Source organism: Vipera berus (assembly GCF_964194415.1).
Source record: "Vipera berus genome assembly, chromosome: 9".
Lineage (NCBI taxonomy): Eukaryota > Metazoa > Chordata > Lepidosauria > Squamata > Viperidae > Vipera > Vipera berus.
In genome coordinates this window covers 8,845,852-8,869,869 of record NC_138212.1, presented here as the reverse complement: position 1 = coordinate 8,869,869, position 24,018 = coordinate 8,845,852, and the positions used below count along the sequence as shown (strand labels likewise).

Below are 24,018 nucleotides of genomic sequence, written 5' to 3'. Positions count from 1 at the left end.
TGCTCTATAACAGGGGTGTCAAACTCAATTTCATTGAGGGCCGCATCAGCATTGCGGTTGCCCTCAGGGGACCGGGTGGGTATGGCCAGGGTGGGCGTGGCCTACTGGGTGGGCGTGGCTAGAGTGCGTATGGCCTACTGGGTGGGCGTGGCCAACTCTACATCATTCGCATCAAGGGTGCCTATGGGAGCCTGGGCAGGAGTGGGACAGATCTGAGGGTCTCTGGCAGAAGAAGGGTCTCTGGGCCAGGACCAAGGCAGTGGGGCCGTTCCCTCACTGTTTCCAGGATGGCTTTGCGGGCCGCATGAAACCACTTCGCGGGACGGATCTGGCCCCCGGGCCTTGTGTTTGACATGTCTGCTCTATAAGGAAGAATTGAAGGGACTGGATAGAGTTAAGCATCAATTTGATAGATTATTTTCAGCCGTATGTAGAGTTATCATAATTTGTTATTTTTGGTTCTACTCCCAAGATGCGCCTGGTTTCAAGAAAAGGGTGTTTTGATTTAAGATGTAGAACACTTTATTGATTATACAGTGTATTTGATTGAAGAGCAAAATATTTTACAGCAGTGTTTCTCAACCTTAGCAACTTTAAGTTATGTGGACTTCAAATCCCAGAATTCCCCCAGCCAGTATGGAATTCTGGGAGTTGAAGTCTACATATCTTAAAGGTTGCCAAGGTTGAGAAACACTGTTTTACAATGTAGTAGACTAAGAGAATAACAGAATAACATTTGGAAGGAACCTTGGAGGTCTTCTAGTCCAACCCCTGCTTAAGCAGGAATCCCTAGAATATTTCAGACAAATGGCTGTCCAATCTCTTCTTAAAAACCTCCAGTGTTGGAGTACCCACAACCTCTAGAAGCAAGACTCACCACAAGAACCTCAAAACAGGAACTGGAGAAGTTGGATTTTAAAGGACTAGATCTCCTATAGAACTAGATCGCCTTTCAACTCTTATGGCTCTCTTCAAGGCAAATTGTGAGCTCACCCATAGCACATTGGAATCCAAATGATACTATTGTACTACTCTTGCTGGTTTCACTTCAATTTATACTTTATTGAAGGAAACCTACAGTATACAGTTTATCTTCTCTTATGTTATGTAGAAGTAAGCAAGCAAATCAGCTACTATAATTATTAGATTATTGAACCTTTCCTGGGAAGTCCCAGCATTAGAAATCACCCTTGGGTTGCAAAGCTCACTGGAATATTTTGAGCCACCCTCTTTCCTTCAAATGTGGGATACCCACATTTTTGTACCATTGAGCTCCTTGGAGGATGGCTGAGATGACAGTGAGGATAACAATTTTAGGACTTAGCTTGCAAGGAATGTATATCCCATTAGTTAAAGATACATTCTTTTCTATCGGAACCACTTGAATGCTGTACTATACAGCGTAAACATTTTTGCTGTGATGCATTTACTCTTTAAGGTATTAAAAATAACTTTTTCTTGTTTGGAGCAGTTTATGACCAGAAATATCTAGAATTATTAATACCTTTTCCTTCGTCTTCCCTGAAGCAGTTTTTTAACATTAAAAAAATCCCAGCAAGACCTTGTCTGTGTTGTGATTCAGGGCCAGCCTGTGGGTCTGGCAGCCGGCTCGGATGTCTCGGATGACTCAGACGAGGGGGAGGAGGAGGGTGTTGAAGACGAACGTGCTGATGATGGCTTGGAGGCTTCGCAGAGCCCCCAGCCAGGGCCCTCTTCTCAGCTGCGCGAGCCCGACAGTGCGGATGATGATGACCCACAGCTGGCCCTGTTCAAGGACGCCCGACGCAGGAGGCAGTCAAGCAGGAACAAGCAGAGAAAGGCTGTGGGACTCCTCGGAAGGAGGCACAGGGAGGCCACGCCCTGAACTCTAATAAAGGGAGTGTTTGGGGAAGGGCTGGTTGCTGAAAGCAACCGCTCCGTTTGAGGATCACAGTTCCAGTGTTTTGTTTCTTGTTCTGTTGTTTGTGTAATAAATCTTGGCAGATGCCTTCCAGCTTCAGACGCTCTCCAGCCTCTGCCGTTTGTACAGGGGTTGCCTTTCTGCAAGGCCGGTAGCAGGCTGGTTCAGAACAGTCTGCTTGCTTTTAATGCAAGATGAGATTGGATTATTACATTTTTGGAGGCTGTTGGGAAGAGAGACATGTCAGATAAATGTACGGTATTTCTTCCTGTGCAGCCACTCAAGACTTTCTGGAACATACTTGAGGAGTGGAGAGGGTGAAAAGGGGGGAAGGGAAGAAAGGGAAATTCTGTTGCATAAGCGGAAGTCTACTGACACCACATCTGATAACAATCCCTGGGATTATCTTCTTGAGCCCCCATGAAATTTCTCTGACAGCTATTTCTTCCCTTGGTTGCTGTGTGGAAACAGAGCACAAGAGTTAAGCAAAGGCAGTGACCCCCGGAAAACGTTTATGAACCACGCAGCATGTGATAAGTTAAATTTGTGCATACTTTGCTTGTTTTAACCATGCAGGCTCGGAGCACAGACAGCATTGATGCAACAGGCGAGGGACAAGTGCGCACTTTGGGCAACACCACCAGTAACCTCAAGGGAAAACCAATAAAGAGGTAACTTTTAGAGAGAGGAAGTGCAAGCACTCTCACTCCAAAGATAATCTGCAGTTATTTTCTCATTCTGTTCTTAATGGATTTGCCGCAGTAGGAAGAAAAATAGAAGCGGTAGTGAAATATAGAAGGGCCCTAAATGAAAGGTGCAAGGTCGCTGATACTTGGTGCAAGACACGAGTACGTCAAGGTGGCTGCATAATAAACTCAGGTCTGAAAGCATCTTGATGATGAAGAATGCTTCTGAAGGCATTTGGCATTCCCCAACTTGGGGTCTTCTAGATAGGACTTCTTTTGGAATTCCTAGCCAGCGTGCTAGGACCTCTGGGTCTTGAAGCCTCCATCTTTAGGGTCCAGGTTGCAGAAGACTGTTCCACATCAAGCCATGGAATTTCAATGGATATAAATGCAAAGCAATTAAGGAGGGAGAGGCTCAAGAGTTCACAGTAAGGTTGGGCTTCGAGGGATTGCTTTTCATGTTCTCCGTAAGATAGAGATGGAGAAGTTATGTTTTCCAAAAGTCCTAACCAGCATGGCCAATTTCACAGTTTCCTCACCTTGGACACAGATCATATAATGCTTCGGCTTCCTGATGAGACTGAAGTTTGGAATTTTCAATTGGCTTGATTCATTTCTAATATCTTTTGCTTACTCCACAGGCTTTCTATCACACGAGGCCATTTCCCCAAGTTGACTGAATGTGCCCATTTCCACTATGAGGCCGTGGACTTTGGACACATCCAGGTGTGTCAATGCATTTCCCCCCCCTTCCTTTTCCAAGGGTAAGGAACATGAACATTCCTTAGAGCAGGGCTTTTCAACCTTTTCACCCATTGTACCATTTTTAGGATATGGCAGCATCTGAGTACCACCAGTCGCCTAGCAAGGTGTCAAAAAAGGAAAAAAATGATGTACAGGTAGTCCTCAACTTACAACAGTTCGCTTAGTGATTGTTCGAAGTTACAATGGCACTGAAAAAAGTGCCCCCCAAGCCACAGCCGAGCAAGACACCTGCCTGCCCGCCCGGCGGCGCTCTTCCTCCTGTCCGAGGTTTTCATTGTTGTGAGCATTTCTGTTGAGGATTGGCAGCGAGGCTGGGGTGGGGGATATTTGGTTTTTACCCCCCCCCCCTCTGCTGGGTGGTTGCAGCAGGTTTTGGTCACTTCACATGACCCTGGGACACTGTAACCGTCATAAATATAAATCAGTTGCCAAGCATCTGAATGTAAATCACAAGATCCTGGAGATGCTGCAACATTCCAGCTGATCGGTGCTTCTTCTTGGCTCAGAAGCGCCAAGCTCCAGCTGGAGCCTGGCGCTGATCCTGGCGCTTCTGCTGAGCCCTGACAGCCCTGCAGCTCCAGCCGTCTCTCTCTCAGGCTTGTGCGGTGCTGCCACGGGTTCAGCTCATTCCCCTCCCCCGCTACCACTTTTCTAGGATGGTCATGTACCACCTGCCAGATGCCAATGTATCACAGGTGGTACCCGTACCACTGGTTGAAAAGCCCTGCCTTAGAGCAGGGGTAGGCAAACTTGGCTCTTTTATGACTCATGGACTTCAACTCCCAGAATTCCTAAGCCAGCATGGCTCAGCTTGGAAATCTCCCCCTTCCCTTCCCCCCCCCCACCAGCATGGCTGGCTCAGGAATTCTGGGAGTTGAAGTCCACGAGTCATAAAAGAGCCAAGGTTGCTTACCCCTGCCTTAGAACCTGGATGTTTTTGAAAAGCCGGGCATTTTGCAGGTAGGTGTAATGATGTTAAAACTGAAATATCCTATAACTGCTTTTGTTTTCTTCTTTCAGCTTCAGTTTGCCCCTGATCAAAATGAAAACCTCAACAATTTGGAGGAAGGAAGCCTTTTATTCCCTGTTCAGGTTACCTGTCAGGTGAGAGACGACAACAGTTGGCAAAACCTGTTGAGTTGGCTTCTTTGAATTGCATTTTCTTCTCATCTGGAGCAAGGTTTTCGGCTGATTAGTTGCTGCTAATCCAAGAAGGAATGATTACAGACATAATTAGCTACTGTGCGTTTTACCGAAACTCTGCTATAGATATAAGGCCTGGTCCAGTGTAAGGCTATTTTATAGATTTGTGAAATTACCATGCCGCTGTTTCTGTAGAAGATCAAAGCTGTGTATAAAGTGCTCCTCCCTCTTATTTTCTTTAACCATTTTTTTTTAATCCCATTTATATCCCGCCCTTCTCTGAAGACTCAGGGCGGCTTACAATCTAAAGCACAAATCAATGTGCTTAGCAATAGCCTTCATTCTATGTATATGCCTGCTTATTATTAGGGCTTTCACCACCACCCCCAAGCGGCATTATTACAAAGTCAGCTTAATTGCCCCCAACAATCTGGGTCCTCATTTTACCTACCTCGGAAGGATGGAAGGCTGAGTCAACCTTGAGCCTGGTGGGACTCGAACCTGCACTAATTGCAGGCAGCTGGTGTTACTTAAGGAGGCATTAGCCCACTGCTCCACCAAGGCTCATTTGTTCATCATAACCTATCTACGAGATATGTTGGGCTGAGAGGAGAATGACTAACTCAAAAGGCAACTGGGCTTTGTGTTTCCTTGAAGACGCTTCGCTTCTCATCCAAGAAGCTTCTTCAGTTCTGCTGACAGTCAGAACGGCTTGGATGAGAAGGGGAACATCTTCAAGGAAAAGCAGAATCCAGTTGTCTTTTGAAAAAGCATCTTTGGGACAACCACGATTTGGATGACTGAGAATCTCCATAGACAATTGATTAACTCAAAGTTTCCACAGCTGGAGGTAGACTCAAACCTGGGTCTCACAATCTGTAATCACCTACCACACACAGTTCTCATAAGAGCTAAATACATTTATACATGCTGAGTTTGACATACAAATAGGCATAGTGTTGACAGGCTTCAACCTCACTGATGAAGCCACTTACAATATTTCCTTACTTTGGTCCAGGGGAAAAGCTGGCAGGTACATCGCAGCTATGAGGAATTCCGCACTTTGGATGCTCACCTGCATTGCTGTATCTTTGACCGGCGTTTCTCTCAGCTTCCTGAATTGCCACCCCTCAGCCATGTGCAAGCTCATCCTGAGGTGACTGTCTGGGAGCCATTTTGCAGTTTGTGTGTATAAGGGAACACTTTCTGTGGCCAGCTAATACTTCCCAATCATTGGGTTGACCTTTAAGTTCAGCAAAGATGAAGATTGCTCAAGATCTTCAGGTCTGTTGCTTGTATAATGAACAATGGAAGAATAATCAGAATGGTCTCCTATTACACTAAAGCCTCAACCTGTTCTGTCAAAATTTTGGAGGGAAGAACCTCACCTGGAATACTGGAATGGGTTGTAGCTTAGAAGTTGCATGAATTGCAGCCAGAAGATTCTTAATATCGTCATTTGAAAGCCATCTACAAGATTCTAGAACATTGTTTCTCAACTTCAGGAATATTAAGATGTATGGATTTCAATTCCGAGAATCCCTTGCACTGCATGCTGTCTAAGGAATTCTGGGAACTGAAGTCCTCACTTCCTAAAGTTGCTGACCTTGAGAAAGACTGCTCTGGAAAATAATTGCTATTCAGAGTAGACATTACTGGATAAGATGAACTGCTGTGAAGAATTTTTCCAATTGGGGAAATTTCCCAAACTCACTCTCAAGCTGTTGTTGGTTCTTCTTGGGACTTGAATTTGGAAAAGACTACAGCTATTTATTCATATTGTTTATTTCACTCCCTACAGCTGCTGGTGCCCATGCTTTCACAGTATCTTGAGAAGCTTTCTGCTATTGTGGATAGCAATATCAATTGCAGCCCAGTTCTCACCTGGATGGAGGTGAGAATCCAGGGGATTTTTTTGTTGAGTGGAGGCCAACAAATTAAAGATGGGGTGGGTGGGGAGGAAGAGATAGAAAACATGCCAACTTATTTATTTTATTAAATTTAAAGGGCTACCCAATTCTCTAGCAACTTTGGTAGTAACGTCATCTAAGTCAGGGATTCTCAGACTTGGCCCTTTTATGACTTGTGGACTTCAACTCCCAGAATTCCTCAGCGTGCCTGGCTGAGGAATTCTGGGAGTTGAAGTCCACAAGTCATAAAAGGGCCAAGTTTGAAGACTCCTGATCTAAGTAACTGATGCCAGAGTTCCCCGAAGAGATTGTGCTTGTGGGTAGATAGAAATGCCAAGAATAAAAAACTTATTTTTTTCCTGCTTTATCATAACTCTCATTTCCACTTCTCAGCGGTAGGCTGCCAATATTTGACAGAATAATTTTGAGTAATCGCAACCTCCCCTCCCCAAAGATGCTGAAGCCCTTCTGTGATTTGCAACTTTTTCACCCTTAAAGCATATCTAATGGCTGATCATCATCTTTGTTCAATTCATGAAGAAATTTGTCTAAACTATGTCTATTCTTCTCTCTGCTGTAAATCGCTGTCATGTAAAGGCGGGACACCGCAATTGCTGTAAATGCCAGTCAGTTGCCCAATGCCCAAAATGTGATTAAGTGACCATGAAGGGGACCTGGCCATTGTCACTTCTAATGTGGGATATAAGTGTCTTCATTGAGATCCATCATAATTTTGAACAGTTAGCTAAGCAACTGCTAGTTAAACGAGGCCTACCAGATGGCACAGTCTTCACTTATACCAAGGGTGTCAAACTGCCGGCCCATGGGCCGGACGCATCACAAAGAAACCGCGCCCACCCCATTGCCGGCAATGGGGAAAAAGTTCCGATACATCGCGCAACATCACATGACATCGTGAGTTTGACATGTCTGACTTATACTGTCTGGGAATAATGTAAGAAGTTTTTCAATGCATCTGTTGAGCACTAGATTGTAGAAAATGTGTATGAAAAGCATTGTGGGAAAACTAAATGAGGGCATCATTGCCACCCTGTAGGTGGGCAATAGTTTCAGGAGTCGCATAGATCCCCCCCACCCAGTTGAGCTGAACTCTTGTCTTAAAAAGCAAAATTGTCCTACTAGAAAATGGATGACAACCTGTACTTACTGTACAACCCAATTTTAGACTCCTGAAATCCAAAGGATGTTACGAAGCTGAATCCCATTAAGTTGCTTTCTTCCGGTTGTTTCATTTCAGATTGATAATCACGGCAACCGACTCTTGGTAAACGAAGAAGCTTCTATCAATGTCCCTGCCATTGCAGCTGCTCACGTGGTTAAACGTTACACTGCACAGGCCTCTGATGAGCTCTCTTTTGAGGTGAGGTCTGCCACCAGCACACATTACTCCCAACAGCCGATCTTTGTAGGCTCGTGGCTCTCTAAGCTTGTTAGGCAAACTACAGTTCCTTCTCTATTCCTAGATCAAAAGGTATTTGGAAATCCATTTTCTGTTCTTTAGCAAAAAGAAAGCAACGCTCCAGTGCAGCGTTTCACAACCTTAGCAATTTTAAGATATGTGGACTTCAACTCCCAGAAATTCACAGCTAGCTTAGCTTAACTTAGATGGCTGGGGAATTCTGGGAGTTGAAGTCCACATATCTTAAAATTGCTAAGGCTGAGAAACACTGCTTTAGTGCATTGCTTTTCAAAAGATATACAGGTAATCCTCAATTTAAGACTGTAATTAAGCCCAGAATTATGGCCATCAGTTGTTGCAGTCATTAAGCGGATCACCACATAACCAAATCTGATTTTATGACATTTTTTGTGGTGATTGTTAATTGAATGCCATGGTTGTTAAGTGAATCTATCTTAGTCGATGGGTCTTTTTGCCAGAAACTAGAAGTAAATACCAGAAACGGGCAAAAAATGCCAAAAAAGTGACTGCGGAAACAGCAAGTAGCCATAAAGGTGAGGCAGTTGCCAAGTGCCTGAAATGGAATCACATGACCACAGTTAGCGTGTGGTTGTCGTAACTTCAAAATCAAGCCTGTGAGTAGCTTTTGCCAGGCCCTTTGTAACTTCACATGGTCTCTAAGTGACCAGTTGTAAATCAAGGTTTACTTTTAGATGATTTTCCTTTTTTGATGTGTTGGCAATAAACTAGAATCCGTAGACACAGTGTTGAACCTCTCTGCATGAATATAATCCTTTAAAAAAAAATATCTCTTTCTTCTAGGTTGGAGACATCATTTCTGTGATTGATATGCCCCCCAAAGAGGACAGGAGCTGGTGGCGTGGGAAGCACGGTTTCCAGGTTGGATTTGATATTACAAAGCGGCTGTGTAAATGAAGCTGGGATGTTTAACCAACATCGTGCATTTGACATACACTTGGGTTGAATGAATGAACCTTTATTGTCAAAGTACAACCATGTAGACATTGAGATTGGCTGAGCCTCCCTTCGTGCCCCCACCCCTAACTCACAGTGACAACAAACCCTCCATCTTATTACACCATGTGAACTAATTGCACAACACACCGGCCTCGCAAGTCAATCATACATAAAGTTTATAGAATTATTTCCCGTTCAAGAGCCTAACAGCCCATGGATAAAAGCTGTTCTTCAGCCTGTTGGTACGGCTGGCTATACTCCTATATCTCCCACCCGATGGTAGGAGAGTAAAGAGATACCGTCCAGGGTGTGAGTCATGACTGAGAATTTTCCTCACTCTTCCAAGGCAGCGGGCCCTGGCGAGGTCATCCAGTGGTGTCAGGGGACAGCCCACAATGTCTTGTGCTGTGCTCACCACCCTCTGTAATGCTTTCCTATCCGCAGTTTAAATGGTGGTTCCCAACGTGGCTAACCTCCAGGTGTATGGATTCCTGAATTCTGCAGCCAGCATTGGCTGGATTGGAAAACAGTGGACAAAAACTGTCAGATTCACATTTTATCTGAAAAATGGTCCAGGACAAGGCCATACAAAGGGAAATGACAGATAATCAGCAGGATTCTGAACCCTTTCTCCTACCCATCATTTTCCCTTGGACTTTCCTGCTGCTTGCTGTTATAAGAATTTCTTTGGAAGGATGGAATTAGTGGGATCATTTGATCACTGCTGTCTAAAATATTTCAGCACAAATGAAACTGATTTTTTTTTTAAAAGCACAAAAAGCTTCCTTTCCAGTTTTAGCACTTGTGCTATTTTCCCTGTCTTTTAATTAATGCGAAACCTGTTTTAGTCTCCTTTAAAAAGAGTTATTAAATTAATTGTGCAGTGGTATTGAAAAAAGTGTGGGCCAGTGCGTAATCAATACACGTTTAAAATAGGATCTGGCTGGATTTGTTGCTGTGGAAATTCTCTGTTTTCCGTATTCACAAAAAACAAGTATAAATAGGGACAGGGTGAGTTATTCCCAAATAGGTAATCCTCAACTTATGACCACAGTTGGGACTGGAACTTCCATTGCTAAGAGCCTTGGTGGTGCAGTGGGCTAATGCCTCCTTAAGTAACACCAGCTGCCTGCAATTAGTGCAGGTTCGCGTCCCACCAGGCTCAAGGTTGACTCAGCCTTCCATCCTTCCCAGGTAGGTAAAATGAGGACCCAGATTGTTGGGGGCAATAAGCTGACTTTGTAATAATGCTGCTTGGGGTGTGTGTGTGAAAGCCCTAATAAGCAGGCATATACATAGAATGAAGGCTACTGCTAAGCTTGTAAGCCGCCCTGAGTCTTCGGAGAAGGGCGGGATATAAATGGAATTAAAAAAAAAAGAATTAAGGGATGCTATTATTAAGGGAGTCATGCCCAATTTTACAACCTTTTTGCCCTGGTTGATAAGTGAATCACTGTGTGATTTGTTAAGCAAATCCAGTTTCTCCCATTGACTTTGTTTGTCAAAAACCTCGTGGGAAGGTCATAAATGGCAATCATGTGACCTTTGACACTGCAACCACTATAAATACACGCCAATTGCCAAGCACCTGAGTTGTGATTGTGTGGTCATAAGTGCCAGACCTGATTGTAAGTCACACTTTTCAATCAAATCAAATAGCTTTGTTGCGGTTGTAATTTTCTAGTGCTATTGTAACTTTGAGCAGTCATTAAATGGATGGTTGTAAGCTGAGAACTTCCTGTAACTTCCTGTAACTTCCTGTAACTTCGTACCTAGAGGGATTTTGTATTTTTTTCCCAGGTGGGTTTCTTCCCCAGCGAATGTGTGGAGCTCTTCTCAGAACGTCCTAGCCCTGGAGTCAAATCAGGTTAGTGTCTCCTGTGGTCTGCAGATTCCGCCTCAAGCGAAGGGAATGAACTAATTGACCTACAATCCCTTGTCATCTTCCTGCCTATTAAACTGTAGTTGGCCCTTGATAAAACAAATAACCACATGGAGAACACTGCATAAACAGGAGCCTTTGTGGAAAAGTTCCCTCTTCTGGGTTATCAGTGATCTAGTCTGAGGTGGTGGAAAGATCTGGAGAACATAGGACCCTGGAATTCAAAAGTCAGTTAAGTGGTCATTTAGGTCATGGAGGCCTTACCCTCTGATTAGTGCAAATATACAACTAAAGCATCACTGATAAATGTCTACTCTGCTGCTGCTTGAAATTGTCCAGCAAATGGAAGGCTCTTCCCTTCAGAGGTCATGAATTTCATGATCAAGCTTCGTATAGCACAGGAAGTTTTTCATTATATCCAGTCAGAGTGTTATGAACGTGAGGGTATCTCTCCGTCCTACTAGGTTAGATGGGCTGGGCGTACTCCAGGTTCCCTCCCTTAAATGTTGTCACCTGAGGAGGTCTCAGAGGCTCATCTTCTTGGGGGTCACCCCAGCCCTTTGGACCAGCTTCTCACCAAGAGATTCCTTTGAGTCTTCTGGAATGGTCACGAAGACCTGGCTCTTGCCCCCAAGTGTTGGGCTATAATGGGGTTTGACCTGGGAGGTTGTTGGGTCTGGCATATGGGGAAAGGGTGGTTTCATTTTTTAAAAACATATTTTATTGATTTTTTAACATAAACACTTAGTATTCGGGCTTATATTTACAAAGTAATCACTAACAATCAATTTTTATACTCCAAAGTCCACATAATAGCTTTGTTTGATTTCCTCTTCTTCCAATAATATTCTCTTCGTCAACCTTGAATGAATACAATTCTTATTAATTCAATAGGAAACAATTTAAATATAACTTTTTTTCTAAAATTTCTAGGATGGTTTCATTTTTTTAATCTTCATTTTTATTGGTTGCTGTGAGCTGCCTACAATCATTATATGAGGTAGATCATATAAAATCTGCCAATCAATCAATTAATCAATTTCTCCTAATAAAAGTCCATTTTTTTCTGTTTTTTTGCACTCTGGGATAAGAGCAAACCAAATATGGCCTTCTTTTGGTACGCTACGTGATGACCTTTATCTTATCCCCTTCTTAAGGCTAAAGGTAAAGGTAAAGGTTCCCCCGCACATGCGTGCTAGTCGTTTCCGACTCTCTCATCTCCGTTTCAAAGCCGAAAAGCCAGCGCTTGTCCGAGGATATCTCTGTGGTCATGTGGCCGGCATGACTAGATGCCAAAGGCGCACGGAACGCTGTTACCTTCCCACCGTAGTGGTCCCTATTTTTCTACTTGCATTTTTACGTGCTTTCGAACTGCTAGGTTGGCAGAAGCTGGGAGGAGTAACAGGCGCTCACTCTGTTATGTGGCACTCGGGATTCGACCCGCCAAACTGCCGACCTTCTGATCGACAGGCTCAGTGTCCTAACCCACTGAGGCACCATGTCCCTTCTTAAGGCTAAATATATTTAATTCCCTTGGCTTGCTTTTGTAGCATTTGTAATATTTCATCTCCATTTCCCTGATGATCTTCCTTACTCTTCTCTTAACCTTTTCCATTTGGTTTGACTTGAAATGGTCTGGGAGGCGTGTTTCTCAAATTGAAAATGTGTGGACGTCAACTCCCAGAATTCCCCAGACAGCATCTTCATGTCACCAAGGCTGAGAAACACACTAGTCTGGAGACCTATTCAAAAAAAATTATTTACGTATTATTTCCTTGGGCCTGAATATTTCTGGGAGCTTCCGGCCCAGAGTGGGACTCAATTATATTAGGTGAGGCACTACTTGTGTGCGAAGAAAATTGACCTTAGCATTGTGCATCTTTCTTATCCTCTTCCCCACCATCCTGGTGAAATAATAATAATAATAATAATAATAATAATAATAATAATAATAATAATAATAATAATAATAATTTGGAAGGGATCTTGGAGGTCATCTAGTCCAACCCCCTGCTCAGGCAGGAAACCCTATACCATTTCAGACAAATGGCTGTCCAGTCTCTTCTTAAAAACTTCCAGTGTTGGAGCATTCACCACTTCTAGAGGCAGGTTGTTCCACTGGTTAATTGTTCTAACAGTCAGGAAGTTTCTCCTTAGTTCTAGGTTGCTTCTCTCCTTGATTGGTTTCCATCCATTGCTTCTTGTCCTGCCTTTGGGCGCTTTGGAGAATAGCTTGACTCCCTCTTCTTTTGGGCAGCCCCTGAGATATTGGAAGACTGCTATCATGTCCCCCCTCGTCCTTCTCTTCATTAAACTAAAATGTGGATTTCTTCCTTTCTTCTCTCTGAGTTTTTGCAACTTTCTTTGTGTCTCCCTGTGTAGATGCAGAGGGGACAAGCTGCGTCCTCCCCAGAACTCATGGCCTCCTGTCTCCAACCTCAGGTGAATTACAACCTAAATGAAATAGGAGGAGATGGAAGCTAATTGTCAGCTGGGAGGAAAGCTGACTGAAAAGTTTGTCTCCCTGCTTCTAAGCTCAATACCACTCCGTCTTCCCTGTTTTTTGTCCTCTTCCAGTGTCTAAGAAACATGGCAAGCTCATTGGGTTTCTTCGTACATTCATGAAGTCCAGACCCAGCAAACAGCGCCTGAAGCAGCGGGGAATCCTCAGGGAGAGGGTGTTTGGCTGTGATTTAGGAGAACACCTCAAAAACTCAGGCAGTGATGGTAAGTTAGCTCATCTGTAGTACAGGAAGAGTGACTGGTCTGCTATGAAATGTTATTTTTCATTGCCTTCTTCCAAGGAGCTATGGCTTCCCGGCCTCACCCCACCCCACCCTCATTCATAATGACAAAATTATGGCAGTGTTCACCCTACATGCTTAACTAGGATGATTACAAATCTAGAGGCTGTATTCACACCCCATGCTTGGTTAGTTTTAACCTTGGTTAATATTATTTTGTGGCTTAGCATGCTGCATGAATCCAGTCTGTTGGAGTTAATTAATGGCTTACGTGTTGTGAAAATCCAGGGACTTAATTAATCATTAAGACAGGGTATGTATGTGTGTATCTTCCTCTTCCTCCTCCTCCTCTCCTCCTCCTCCTCTTCCTCCTCCTCTTATCAAAAGCATCACCATCATCCTGAGTTAATCCACTGCCGGATGAAACCCTCTTCACGGAGTTAGAAGTATGTGGGTGTATGATTAAACATTTTGAAAGGTACACATATGTTCATGCACATACACCTTCTCTCCCTCTCAACCCCCTGCCATATTCCTGAATGATGTAATGTCAGCAGGAAATAGTAGTTCTCTGTTGTCTGTTTTCCCCCCCCAAAGAATTATGAAGACAACGTATATGATTTTATTTTTGTAATGTCAGTCCCCCAGGTATTACGCTCTTGTTCTGATTTCATCGAAAAGCATGGCATCGTGGATGGTATATATCGTGTCTCCGGTGTCTCCTCTAACATCCAGCGTTTGCGGTGAGTGTAGACCATGGTAGGGGCAATAGAGAGAGCTTGTGAAGGCAAGCAAGGAACAACTAACAATACCTAGGCCAGGGGTAGGCAACCTTGGCTCTTTTATGACTCATGGACTTCAACTCCCAGAATTCCTCAGCCAGCATGGCTGAGTTTGGAAACCTCTCCCTTTCCCCTCAGCATGGCTGGCTCAGGAATTCTGGGAGCTGAAGTCCACGAGTCATAAAAGAGCCAAGGTTGCCTACCCCTGACCTAGGTGGTGGGCAGATTTGTCTATGTGTATGCCTCATACCTGTCTCCTTTTCTATGTAGTAAAGTCCCACCCATATTTTGTGGCGTAGAGAAATTAAATGTGAATGGGCGTCTAACCACATACAGTACATCAGAGTTGAACAGCCTGAGGTCTTCTTTGTGGCTCCTTTCCAACCAGAATGTCTGAAACTTGCTCTTTTGAGGCAGAGTCCAAGAAAAACGGAGCATGCATTCTCAGATAAGAGTCACTGTCCTTTTCTTCCAAAACTCAGAAAAAACTATTTTTTTTTAGTCTTGTGGTAAAGGTGTTGACCTAGGAACCTGGAGACTGTGACTTCTAGTTCCACGTTAGCCTTGAAAGCTGGCAGGGTGATTTGAGCCAATCACCAGGAGACTGTGATATTTAGTCCCACCTTAGACATGAAAGATGATTGGATGACTGGGCCAAACACCAGAGTACCGTGAGTTCTAGTCCCACCTTAGGCATGAAATCTGACTGGGTGACTTTGAGCCAGTCACTTTCTTTCTCAGCCGAAATCATCTCACAGGGTTGTTGATATGGGGCAAATAGGAGGAGGAAGGAATATTAAATATATTCGCCACCTTGAGTTATTTATACAGAATAATAAAAGCAAGATAAAAATCAGATTAAATAAAACCTAGAAAAAAACCTAATAGCATAGACCAGGATCCCACCTGCTTTGCATCATAGATCTGCCTACTGTTGTCTTTCTATCAAAATAGTTTCTCCATCGGAGCCCTCAATGAATGTGACAATGGACCCAGGCAACTTCTCCTGCTCCCTGACAAATCCTCTCTGTCTGTGTCCCTAGGCATGAATTTGATAGCGAGCGGGTCCCTGAGCTCTCCAAAGACGTGTACTTGCAAGACATCCATTCGGTTAGCTCTCTCTGCAAGCTGTATTTCCGGGAGTTGCCGAACCCTCTGCTCACCTATCAGCTCTACAACAAATTTGCGGTAGGTTTTTTAAAAAAACGTTAAGAGAAGATTCCCTTTCTTGTAGCTCCCACTTCCAGTGAGCTGTACCTTAGTAGCTCACTCTTCTGTACGTCCAGTTGAGAGGAAGCTGCTTCCTCGTTGCACAGATTCACGAGCCTTTCACTGAGGGTTTAGAACGGGGGTCTTCAAGCTTGGCCCTTTTATGACTTGTGGACTTCAACTCCCAGAATTCCTCAGCCAGGCACGCTGGCTGGTGAATTCTGGGAGTTGAAGTCCACAAGTCATAAAAGGGCCAAGTTTGAAGACCCCTGGTTTAGAACATCTCCTTATTTATTCTATTTCCTTCCTTCCTTCCTTCCTTCCTTCCTTCCTTCCTTCCTTCCTTCCTTCCTTCCTTCCTTCCTTCCTTCCTTCCTTCCTTCCTTCCTTCCTCCCTCCCTCCCTCCCTCCCTCCCTCCCTCCCTCATATATTTCTCTGAAAGAGTTGGTAACGATAGACGCCTTTCCTAAAAACTGCCCAAGTGATTAGAAGAAATGCAAGATGGGTACAGGTGAACTCTCCTTAGGAGTTGTAATATCATCTCGGTGCCACAAACGGAAAAGATACATTCATTTATCCATAAGGGAACTCGGCATCAGGATGCAAATTGAATTGGTTAACAACGTCTTTATGTTAATCCACATTTAACATTAATAATAAGTCTCCCCTACTCATGTGACTTTGATTACCTATCTTAGGGAGCCAGTCATTTCTGCAGCTCTTCTAGCGACTCCAGTGTACACCTGCTGGAGATGCAAATGATGAAGAGAGCGTTGGCACCACACACTCACTTCTGAGCTGCACACCCTCTTAGGCAGAAGAGTGGGATTGGTAGAACAAAGAGAGGGAGAGGGAAGAGGTGGAAAAGCAGGAGTACAATTACGTTGCTGTCCCACGGCTGTGCTGCCCACGTAATGAGCGGCAATTTCTCCTGCTTTATTATTCTTTTGTATTACCTGCTCTTTGTGTGGTGCTATTTTAAGCTGAGTTAACTCCAACTGCCCTCCCCCTTTCTTTTCCTCCTTCCCCCCATTCCTTTCCATTCTCTTCGTACTGTTTTTCTTTTACTTTGGCGGTATTTCTTATTCGTTAACAGGCCATCCTGCAAAACCCAGAAGCTCAATTTGTTGCTCAGGGATAGTCCTTTGACCAGCTGCCTCTTCTCTTGATGTTTCAGACCCTTTTCTGAACTTCCACTTGAATTGAAACAAAGCAAAAGTTGTTCCCTTTCGTGGCTCCATGAAACATAGCAGCCGGAATTTATAGGCGGGAAGAACCTTAGTCGGACTCCTTGTGAGTCAGGCTCAATTCCTTCTGAGTCCATGGACATATTCATATTACAGACAGGAATACAGAATAAGAGACCTTGGAGGTCTTCTAGTCCAGGGGCTCCCAATCCCCAGGCCGTGGCCCATTACCGGGCCATGGCCTGCTCAAAACCGGGCCACGGGAGAGATGGGTAAGCACGTACGGACATAAAGCTCCACTCACACGAGCAGAGGGCGCTTGTGCTCGTGTGCAAAACTCCATTCGTGTGAATGGAGCTTCGCGCACAAGCACACCCTCCACTCAACCCCCCTTCCCACTGCATCAGGCCAGGCCGCCAAGCTACAATGGTTGGGGACCACCGTTCTAGTCCAAACCCCTGCACAGGCAGGAGACCCTATAGAGGGACTAAGGCACCAGGCTAGGAAACCGGGAGACTGTGAGTTCTAGTCCCACTTTAGGCATGAAAGCTGACTGGGTGACTTTGGGCCAGTCACTCTCTCTCAACCCAATTCACCTCACAGGGTTGTTGTTGTGGGGAGGAGGAAGAAGTGTTATGTGTATTCACCGCTTTTGAGTTATTCATAAAAATAGTAAAGGTAGAATAAAAATGAATAAACACTACTGCTGTGGGACTCTTCTGATGTTATTTCCAGCCATTTATCTGCACTCTGGTCACTCTATAAAAGAAATAGATTATATTATACTCTATAATATCAGTACTGTACTAACCATTGCCTCTTGACTCAGTCCCCTCGGTTGCACTTCAGTAGGAGATTCGGGGTAAAGATGAACATGTCAGAACTTCAGATGAACTTTGCTGCTCCATGGGGTCTTGATACAAAAGTCAGAAGAATGCACAACATGGCAAATGTGCACAATCCTCCTGCTCTTCTTTCGTTAGCCTTAAATGTGCTAAGAGAGTCATTTCTGAGGCGGGTTGTATCCTCCCTAGAGAACCTGAATTTGACGAAAGACAGTATGAAAATGCCAGAAATAAAAAGACTCCATAAATACGCTGACAGTGACATGTTTTCCTTCCGTTCTCTTTTTGTTTCTCCTCCCCTCCCATCATAGGAGGCTGTCTCAGTTGCTGGGAATGAAGAGCGCTTAGTGAGGGTACATGATGTGATCCAGCAATTACCCCCACCGCACTACCGGTAGGCATAGTTGGGGACATGGATAAATGCCAAGAGAAGGGAGTGCAATGATGGGGGGGGGGGCGGGGAGATTGGATGGGGAGAAGCCTCTGGAGGGGTAGAATGCTCAGTGGGTTGAAGCAGACTCTCCCTGTGTTGTGATTCCTAGCCAGTCCGTGGATCCGGCAGCTGAGTCCGAGGTCTCAGAGGAGGAGGAGGGGCCTGGAAGTGACATCAGAGTCAGAGGGAGGCTCTGAGGAGCTCCAAGACTACAGTCTGATGAGGAGTCTGGCCCCTCTACTCGTGCTCAGGCTGAGACACAGCTGTGCTGGGAGTCTGAGGGGGGATAGTGACGACTCACAGCTGGGTGATATCCAGGATGCTCATAAACGCCCGGCAAGCAAAGAGAGCAGGACAGAGGAATGCAATGGGGCGGCTCTGGAGGCAAAGGAGCAGGCATTAGGAAAGCCACGCCTTGGCTGCATAATAAAAGGGGAGGTGTGGGAGGTGCTGGTTGCTAAAGGCAACCGTTCGGGTTAAGAATCAAGTTGCGATGAACTGTGTTTGTTTTCCTCACGTCTGTGAGTAATAAAAAGGGGTTTGGGTTTGTCCTGTGGTTTCTGCCTGCTTGATTTGAAGAGGGGTTTCCTCCTTGTGAACTTAACAAGGAGCTCAAGTAGGCTGGGACAGAACACCCTGTAGCAGTTTCTGCTCTATCCCAACAGGACTCTGGAATTCCTGCTACGGCATCTGGCAAGCATGGCTATGCACAGTCAAAACACCAGCATGCACATCCGCAACTTAGCCATCGTTTGGGCACCCAACCTGCTGCGGTGAGAGGCCCACACCAATGGCCCTGCCCTGGCGCTCCCTCTGCGACTCTTCCTTTTGCACCATCTGCCTCTGCACCGCTCTCCAAATATTTTTTGAGTTGCCAGCCATTCTTCTCTCGGCTAGCCTTACCGTCAGTGCTAACAGGGGAACATGTAGCTCAACCTTTCTGTTGGGAGAGAAGGAGCCACCAGTCTCAAAGGTCCCTTGGGTGTCTCTGCTTCGTTCCCACCACCTGGTGGCACCTTGGCCTGAAGGGATGGCGGTGGGGCTTGATCCCCATTGCGATTTTGCTAGCAGCCATTTTGGAAAAGACCTTTTAGCAGGCTTCGAAGCAACTTCTACCCTGTCCTGCATCAGGACAGCTGAAAATCAGCTGAGGGGGGTTTCCTGCCATTTTTAGAATGTAATTTGATTTAGAATAGGGTGGCTTAAAAAAACAAAAAAAAACCCCAGCATTCCCCCCTCCCCCCCAAACATTTGTGAAAAAATGTTTCAGGAAACCTTGGTTCTGCTAATTTCTGTAACGTGGTCCTAGCCACATTATTATCGTTGCTGCTTCTCCTGTAACAACTACCACCCTCCCCAAAAGTGGTCTGTTCTAACAAATCTGAAATGCTGCTTTTTAACTCATCTGCCTGCCTTATTCTGCCCTACTGTTTTTTTCCCCCATAATGCCCCTTCATCCTCATTTTCTCATAATCCCTCATGGTGCACTGCTCTGCCTGCACCCATGAAGGACTTCAATCATGATGCTTTTTGGATTTGGGCTGCCCTTCCTGCTATGTTGTGTCCCCTTTATGCCATAAAGCTGGCTTCCTGGGCCTTGACCATCATGCTCTTCCTATCTGGGTCTTTCTGTTGTCAGATGGGGCTAATCATTCCTTCCCCTTTTCATGCCAGGTCAATGGCTCTGGAGTCAGTTACACAGTGTGGCGCCGGTGCCTTTCAAGAAGTCCGAGTTCAGTCCCTGGTGGTTGAATTTCTCCTCACCAATGTTCAGGTTCTCTTCAGTGACACCTTCACCTCCATTGGCAAAGACAGCACAGGTACCTCAACAAATGGCTAATGCTTTCAAGGTGGCTTAGAACTTAGCAACCCCATGGCGCAGGGCTCTTCAAACTTGGCAACTTTAAGACTTGTGGACTTCAACTCCCAGAATTCCCCAGCCAGCATTCTCCTTAGCCAGGGCTGGCTGAGGAATTCTGGGAGTTGAAGTCCACAAGTCTTAAAGTTGCCAAGTTTGAAGACCCCTGCCATAGTGCAATGTTTCTCAATCTTGGCAACTGTGGACTTCAATTTCCAGAGTTCCCCAGCCAGCATGCTCAATATTGCTAAGGCTGAGAAACACTCTTCCAGAGCTTTGTGAATGGCTTTCAAATGTTCCTCAGCTTAAACCTTTCAAATGACAATACTAAGGATGTTCTGGTTGCAATTCATGCAACTTCTAAGCTGCAGCCTAAGATTAAATAAGTGCATCTGATCCAGTGTTGAGTTATGTGCTAGTCTTGATCCTTCTCTTAGGAACCCAGGAAGATTGTAATTTAAATCAGCAGATGCATACCTATTTCTGTGGGTTTCACTTTTGTGCTTTTAAATTCACCAAACATTTAAAAGTGCTTGCCAAATTGTTCAGATTTTGAGGGATTCCTTGGTGCTCTCTGAGCTTGCTTGTTTTCTTGCAGACGTTTCATTACCCTATCTAGGTAACATCATCAGTGCTAGAAGAGAGTGTGGGTTATTGAGAGGAGGAAGAGGAGGAGGAGGAGGAGGAGGAGGAGAGGACTGTGGGATCCTTGTTGCTCTCTGAGCTTGCTTGTTTTCTTGCAGACGTTTCATTACCCAACTAGGTAACATCCACAATGCTAGTCCTGACTAGTCCAGACTAGCCCCGATGATGTTACCTAGTTTGGGTAATGAAACATCTGCAAGCAAACAACCAAACTCTACAAAGAGCACCAAAAGACCCCTCCTGTCAACCCTGAGTTACAAATATTCTCCTTTATTAGTATTCAGATTTTTTCAGAAGGGAGGGAAGGGTGTGTTAGTGATGGCACTTGAACCAACCAATCTTTTTCAAATGGTTTTTCCATTATCCCAATTAAAACATGGTACAGGCAGGCTCCTAAGTATAACCATAGTAGACCCCCAAATTCCTGTTGTCCAGCGAGACATTTGTAAAGTGAGTTTGGCCCCATTTTGCAATCTTTCTTGCCACAGTTGTTAACGGAATCACTGCAGTTGTTAAGTTAGTAGGTTTAGGTTTAGGTTTTATTAAATTTTTATACCGCCCTTCTCCCAAGGGACTCAGGGCGGTGAACAGGGCATATCATAAAAGTACAAAAGTACAAAAGTTGAAAAAGAATTAAATTATTGCCCAAAGTAAAAACAATAAAAATATATACAAATATTAAAACCCTAAGTAATTCCCCATCAGGCCAGGCCAGCTTGTTCAAATAAATGGGTCTTTAACCCGTGCTGGAAGGAGCGGAGATCCGGTGCCATCCGGAGCTCAACCGGCAGCTGGTTCCACAAAGCCGGGGCGCCCACAGAGAAGGCCCTCCCCCTGGGGGCCACCAGCCGGCATTCTCTGACCGGAGGCACCCTGAGGAGGCCCTCTCTGTGGGAACGCACGGGGCGGAGGGGAGTCGACGCCGGCAGCAGGTGGTCCCCGATGTATTCCGGACCCATGCCATGTAGCACGTTTGTTAAGTGAATCTGGCTTCTCCATTGACTTTGCTTGTCAGAAGATCTCAAAAGTGGATCACATGACCCTGGGTCACTGCGACCATCATAAATAGGAACCAGTTGCCAAGCGTCTGAATTTTGATCACATGATCATCGGGATGCCACAAAGGCTGTAACTGTGAAAAATGGTCCTAAGTCACTTTTTTCAGTGCCGTGGTAACTTTGAATGATCACTAAATGAACTGTTGTAAGCTGAGGACTCCCTATACCAAATTGCAGAGCTGAGGAATTCCTGCCTCTGAAATAAAATAAATAAGCATCGCTTGAGGGCTCTTTTGGGGCTTCCGCCCAGCTTGACGTTGCACCGTGATTTTTGTATCACTATACTATTCCCTGTTTCCTCTAACAGGTCGTTGCTTCCTTTCTCGACCCAAATCCCAGTTGGTCAGCTGCCCTTCTACCCGCTTGTTATCTCTTGAAGAAGCCCAAGCACGCACCCAGGCCCTCTGCAAGATCACCAAGCTGGAAGCCAGACGTGGATCTCTAGATCCACAGGAGGATGGGAAGCTGTCTGCTGTTTTGGGATCACCTAATACTAGGTAAGTGTTTCATCCATGGACTGAGGGACTGAGCTCTAGATCAACGGTGGGGGAACTAGGACCCCTTTATGACTTGTGGACTTCAACTCCCACAATTCCTGAGCCAGCTGTGCTGGCTCAGGAATTGTGGGAGTTGAAGTCCACAAGTCATAAAGGGGCCCTAGTTCCCCACCCCTGCTCTAGATACTAGGAGCTGAAGAAGATTTTAAAGATTAATATACAATTGAAACCAGAGATGTTTCTTTGGGGACTAATGAATAGGCAGCTAGAAGAAAAATGGAACTTTGTTCTTATATATATATGACAACTGTACTGAGTTGATTGTATCCTCAAAAGTAGAGAAGTTTGACTCAATCGAGGAACGGTTGGTGAAGATGATGGAGATTGCAGAGTTGGTTCAATTGACTTCTTTGATTAGAGAAAGAACAATATCTACATTTATGGCTGACTGGAAACCCTTTATAGACTTTTTTGCATGAAACAGAAAAAAATGCACTTATGATTTGTGGTTTTGATTATTAGGAAAAAAATGGATAGCAAAATGAGTTAAGAATAAAAACTAATTTTATAATCAGAATTTACTGTGTATTTGCTACAAAGAAAATGGGAAGCTTCTTTTTTCTATTTTTTAATCTTTTCTTTCTCTTTTACTTTCTTTATTTTCCTCAGGTCTGTATTATTGTTAGTTTTTAACATTTCTTTGCAACTTTTAATAAAATTTGTAGTAAAAATAGAAATTAGCTGCTGGGAACTAATTACAGTTAATTGTTTATGAATACTTGCTGCTGAAAGAATATGGTGGTTTAAGGAAACAGTTCTCATGTTTTCATGAAAGTCCATTATCAGATTGTTATATGCAATGAATTTGTAATATAGATAGTCCTCGATTTACAACAACAACAATAATAATAATAACAATAATAAAAACAACAACAATAATAATAGTAGTAGTAGTAGTAATACTAATAATAATAGTAATAGTAATAATAAAAGTTGGAAGGGACCTTGGAGGTCATCTAGTCCAACCCCCTGCTCAGGCAGGAAACCCTATACCATTTCAGACAAAAGACTGTCCAGTCTCTTCTTAAAAACCTCTGGAGCATTCACAGCTTCTGGAGGCAGGTTGTTCCACTGGTTAATTGTTCTAACTGTCAGGAAATTTCTCCTTAGTTCTAGGTTGCTTCTCTCCTTGATTAGTTTCCATCCGTTGCTTCTTGTTCTGCCTTCGGGCGCTTTGGAGAAGAGCTTGACTCTCTCTTCTTTGTGGCAGGCCCTGAGATACTGGAACGCTGCTATCGTGTTCCCCTGCGTCCTTCTCTTCATTAATCTAGACATACCCAATTCCAACAACCGTGGTTTATACATAAAACTCACTTCACAAATATCTCACTTAGCAACAGAAATTTGTAGCTCAGTTGTGGCCGTAAGTCGAGGACTTTACCTAAACTTGTTAGGTGGGGATCCCTTTCTTCTTCCCTCACTGAGAACCAAGGTGAAAAATTCCGGCCCCTTCTGAGAATTAACAGTCAACTTCAGTTGTCTGATCTGGAGCAGGACTCAGCTGCTTCGTTGTTGGTGCTCTCACTTTGTAGGCAAAAGGCAGAAAACAATGGGAAGCTGCGGAAAATATCAGGGCCTAGTTGGAAGGCTTTCTTCGCCATTGGCAAGGCCCCCGTCCCCTTCCGCAAAAAATCACATCGATTGGGAGAGATTTTTGGTCTTGGAGAATCTTTACCAGGTAAGGAAGCTGGTTTACACACCATTTTTTAAATTACTCCTAACATCACAAGCACAGACATATTTTCAAGAGTCTCATGAGCCGGAGCACATATGGGAAATTGTGGCCTACTAAGTGTGGCTGAACTACGACTCCCAGCATCCCTGTCAATGGCTAACGGTAAGGAATGCTGGGAGTTGTATTTAAGCAACAGGGGGAAGACCGTATGGCTTTTTGCCCTTTGGTTAAACATTTGCAAGTAGTCCTCAACTTACAACCGTTTGCTTGGTGACTGTTCGAAGTTACAGCGGCACTGAAAAAGGGACTTATGACCGTTTTTCACACTTAGGACCGTTGT

At 44.5% G+C, this 24,018-nt stretch overlaps 1 protein-coding gene across 1 annotated transcript in view; it reads left to right on the top strand.

Annotated features, from left to right (window-relative positions):
• The window catches only part of ARHGAP33 (Rho GTPase activating protein 33), a 39,296-nt gene that overhangs the window by 7,330 nt on the left and 7,948 nt on the right, over positions 1-24,018 (top strand). The window contains exons 2-18 of the mRNA XM_081334518.1: positions 2,477-2,571; positions 3,228-3,312; positions 4,372-4,455; positions 5,513-5,650; positions 6,296-6,388; positions 7,663-7,785; positions 8,647-8,724; positions 10,603-10,669; positions 13,067-13,126; positions 13,262-13,411; positions 14,069-14,171; positions 15,254-15,398; positions 17,764-17,846; positions 18,551-18,658; positions 19,560-19,705; positions 21,754-21,943; positions 23,536-23,681. Coding sequence (XP_081190644.1) covers positions 2,477-2,571; positions 3,228-3,312; positions 4,372-4,455; positions 5,513-5,650; positions 6,296-6,388; positions 7,663-7,785; positions 8,647-8,724; positions 10,603-10,669; positions 13,067-13,126; positions 13,262-13,411; positions 14,069-14,171; positions 15,254-15,398; positions 17,764-17,846; positions 18,551-18,658; positions 19,560-19,705; positions 21,754-21,943; positions 23,536-23,681 — 1,894 coding nt within the window. The remainder of the gene's footprint in view (positions 1-2,476; positions 2,572-3,227; positions 3,313-4,371; positions 4,456-5,512; positions 5,651-6,295; positions 6,389-7,662; positions 7,786-8,646; positions 8,725-10,602; positions 10,670-13,066; positions 13,127-13,261; positions 13,412-14,068; positions 14,172-15,253; positions 15,399-17,763; positions 17,847-18,550; positions 18,659-19,559; positions 19,706-21,753; positions 21,944-23,535; positions 23,682-24,018) is intronic.